The following is a 3,712-nucleotide window of genomic DNA, read 5'->3' as shown; positions in this document are numbered from 1 at the left end:
AAATGATGTTACAAAATTCTAATGTTTGATTATTATTATTAATTTTTTAAAAATTATTATTATTTTCAGGTAATTTTCTTTTTACTAATTCCTTGATAATTTGGGGGCGATTTCTGATGTTTTTGAAAGAAATCAAGCCACATTGCTCAGGTTTTAAAAAGGCTTAAACTACAAAAACAAGTTTTGAATAAGTTTAATAGGAAAAAAACTCCAGTGAAATCAAACATAATGCAGAGGTTTAAGGCCATAATGTAGCTTCATGTTAGAGGGTTAGTATTATCAGTCAGAGGAATGTCTGGCACCTTGTCCAGCCTGTCAACACAATAACAACAAGCACCCCCTGATCTCCCATCTGCAGCTGCTTGGTAAACTGTTAAATGCTACAAGGCTGGGGGAAGTTTAAGGAATGAATGAATGCTGGTTTCTGGTACTGACAGGCTGTAAACGTGTCTTTTATGTAAAAACATGTTTACTCGGTTTCTCTGCTTATTACATCCATCTGCATATCAACACCTTCATTCTACACTTTTAGTTAGTTCACTCTGTCATCAGTCCACCACCTACTATTTGTTTTTCTGCTCCACTGTCTTAGTGAAGTTCTGGATGTCTTCGGCCATCAGCTGGGGCTCCTCCATTGCAGCAAAATGGCCGCCACGGGCCATGGGTGTGAAGGTCAGGAGTTTACGGTATTTCTGTTCGACCCATAGTTTGGGAGTGTGCATCAGCTCGTTGGGGAAGCAGGCAAACCCAGTGGGGACGTACACAGGTATCCTGTGAAGAGACAAAGATGTGTCAGCATTTAAAGGTTTGGTGTTTATGAGCATTGACCACATTTTCACGTTTTTGCGTCAATTGACTAAAGGAAAGACCAGTTTTTAAAAATTGGTCTGGTATTGAGCGAGAGGGCTGCAGGCACAAAATGGGCTGCAATGTCACCACCTACGGGCATTTATGCACTGTCAATTTACATCGATTTAAAGTGCTTGTTTTTGCCAATGACAGGCTCAGATTGCTATTATACCTTTCTCACAACATTATGGAGAGTATTACTACAAAGATACAGACTTCTGTGAAAGAGTTAGATCCTTTCTATTCAGCCAGAAACAGACTAGCATGTGCAGAGATGACATATTTTCACATCAAACTGGGTGAATCAGGGCTTATTTGAACCAAATCAGAGCTGGTGATTGTTGGAACAACGGAAAGACAAACTAAGACCGTTTTTCTGAGTTTTATTTATTTCATTTTGCTTCTGTCATCTACATTTGGTGTGTTTTACAATGATAAATTGCTGTTGATTTAAATAGATTCTGGTCAGTTAGATGATAGCAGTTTTGGGGCTGTTTCTAATTAAACAAAAAGTAGCTTAGTCTTTAGCAAATAGGTCTATCTCTGTAGGGATCTTTTTGGTCAACATGGTAACAATCTAAGCCTGTCTTTTGCCATTTCCAGATTTAATACTTTAACAAACTCCTTCTACAGGTTTTGCCTGGTTGACTTCAAATTTTATACTATTGTTTTGTATCTCACAGTATAGCCAACTGGCAAACTCTGTGTCTGTGACTCACTTAGAGTGAGGCTGGTCGAGGCCTTTGCCGAAGTTTTCCTTGTAGAACCTCATAGAGGAGATAATGCAGCCCGATGTCCAGTAGATCATCACATTAGTCAGCAGGTCATCCAGAGAGAACTTCCTGCAAGAAACCACACACACATATGAAAGTTATGAGGCTACTGAATGGCACCCATCATGTGTCCAAACAATCTGTATCTGAATATATGTGATCAATACTGTGGCAAGAGTCATTTTACAATGGAGCCAGGGGGCTACTGCTAATACATATATGCTACTGCTAATGACTGAATTAAGAACGTATTGCGTGTCTGTACTCGGTATTTTGGAGTAGCATCTTCATAGTAGAGGATAATGAACAGGATGTGGTGATGGCAATTATCAGCACTGACTCCCTGTGACTCTGTTGAGTTGTTTTCACCTGGTGAGTCCTCCGTCCTCCAGGTTCCTAAAGTTGCGGCTTGTCCATGTGGAGAACTTCTCCAGAATGTAGGCAGCCAGACCCACTGGGGAGTCATTCAGTCCCCGACCTGAGGAGAAGTTAGTCAGAAATGATTTGAGTTGTGGGTTTGTTTATCAAAAACAACAAAATAGTCCAGACTCTTTTGTTACAAGGTGCCTTCTGTATGTTGCATGTCCTTACCAAGTAGCAACCTCTAGGGTTGAAAAATGAACAGATGTGCCAAAATCTGCAGTTACCCAAATGACCACTTGAGGCTGACTCCATAGGTGAGTCAATCCACTGAGGTCCCCTTGTTAAAATGCCCAACTTTACAGCAGAAATAAACATGTTTACAGCCTGCTACAATAAATGGTTTTGGCCTCTGTAACTTATAAAGGGCTCAGCTGCTTTGAGGTGCCGTTTGTTGACAAGTCACTATCACAGCGACAAAATGGGTTAGGTAAAGCTTAAGAGAGACCTAACCTGCAATAAAACGGGTATGAATCTAGCAAAACACCTTACTGTAGTTACTGATCAGAGATTATGGACTGATGGAAGTGAGGATGTGGGATTTGTAATGTATAGCAGCATAATGGCTAATTTTATGGTGGTGTGACTTTGATTAGATGCCTGAAATATGGTTGCATTGTCTTGTGGAGGCAGCAAGTGGTTGGATGAAAAGTGCAAACAGTAGTGGCGATAACCTTAACTGTTGCTATTTCGGTGTGTTTTGAGCTCATGTAAGATAACTTTTCTGATGCCTAAAACAGTCTTGCTCAGTGTTTGGTTTATTAAAAAGCCACACTAAAGTGCCTTGGGTCCCATGACAGGGGCTATATAAAGCCAAGCTATTATTATTATTATTACATATTTTGTCAGATGTTCAGTTTTTTCACTAAGTGCATTTTGTTGTAATAATTTTAAATCTTTTTTTGCTAGCAAAATTAGCAAAAGCATGATCACAGTTAACCATAAATGCACCATGATAACCAAGCAAGGAGGTTAAGTACGCGTTAGCTCCACCATTTGGCTACAAAATTCAGGATTGGTCAAAATGCCAAACCCAGGGTTTAAAAATAGGAGTTCACAAACCGAATGGTAACATCACGATTGCTACATCCATTGTTTTTATACAATCTGCGGTCCTTACCCACGGTGTCAGGCTTGGTGGCCTGGATGTGCATATAGCCAGTCTCTTTGATGGGCTCCACCACCTGTTTCTCCATGCAGGGGTAGAGACCCTGAATATCCATGTCAGTGAAGCCAAACAGCTTAGGGAAGCGACGGCCAAGCATGATAGATAAAGCCATGGTCAGCCCCGGCTTGGAGGGTGGCGCAAAGTTCACGTGCAGGCCTTTGATTGTCCTACGGTAAGAAAAAGCAACAGCAAAAAAAATGCAGGGCAATATTGTGATGTAGTAATACCTTATTTAAAGTTACTGTCTCAGAGATCTGTTTTGTTTTCTTTGGCAGCACCTGTGGCAATTGGCAGACTGTGTTTGAAACTGTGCTGGTGAATTTATTTGTATTAGCTCGTTTAAAGCGCCCTGCAGCTGATGGGATTAAAAGGTTACCACAGCACTGACTGTGTGTGTGTGAGAGCAGATTATTTAAGATTGTGTGCTACTGATTTTCCTGTGAATGTTGCCACAGACAACTAGTTCCTAATACAGAGGAGGCAGGGGCTTCAATCGCCGGAC

General features: G+C 40.8%; 1 protein-coding gene across 1 annotated transcript; it reads right to left on the bottom strand.

The window, feature by feature from the left end:
• Positions 1-111: 111 nt before the first annotated feature.
• Positions 112-3,437, bottom strand: LOC121964048 (epoxide hydrolase 1-like; the record flags this gene model as incomplete). Its single annotated transcript, XM_042514277.1, has 4 exons — positions 112-771; positions 1,569-1,691; positions 1,992-2,100; positions 3,163-3,437. Coding segments are annotated over 4 exons (715 nt in total), but the record flags the coding sequence as incomplete, so codon positions are not given.
• Between the last annotated feature and the right edge of the window lie 275 nt (positions 3,438-3,712).

Source organism: Plectropomus leopardus, unplaced genomic scaffold (assembly GCF_008729295.1).
Source record: "Plectropomus leopardus isolate mb unplaced genomic scaffold, YSFRI_Pleo_2.0 unplaced_scaffold13812, whole genome shotgun sequence".
Taxonomy (NCBI): domain Eukaryota; kingdom Metazoa; phylum Chordata; class Actinopteri; order Perciformes; family Serranidae; genus Plectropomus; species Plectropomus leopardus.
This window is presented reverse-complemented; position numbering and strand designations above follow the sequence as displayed.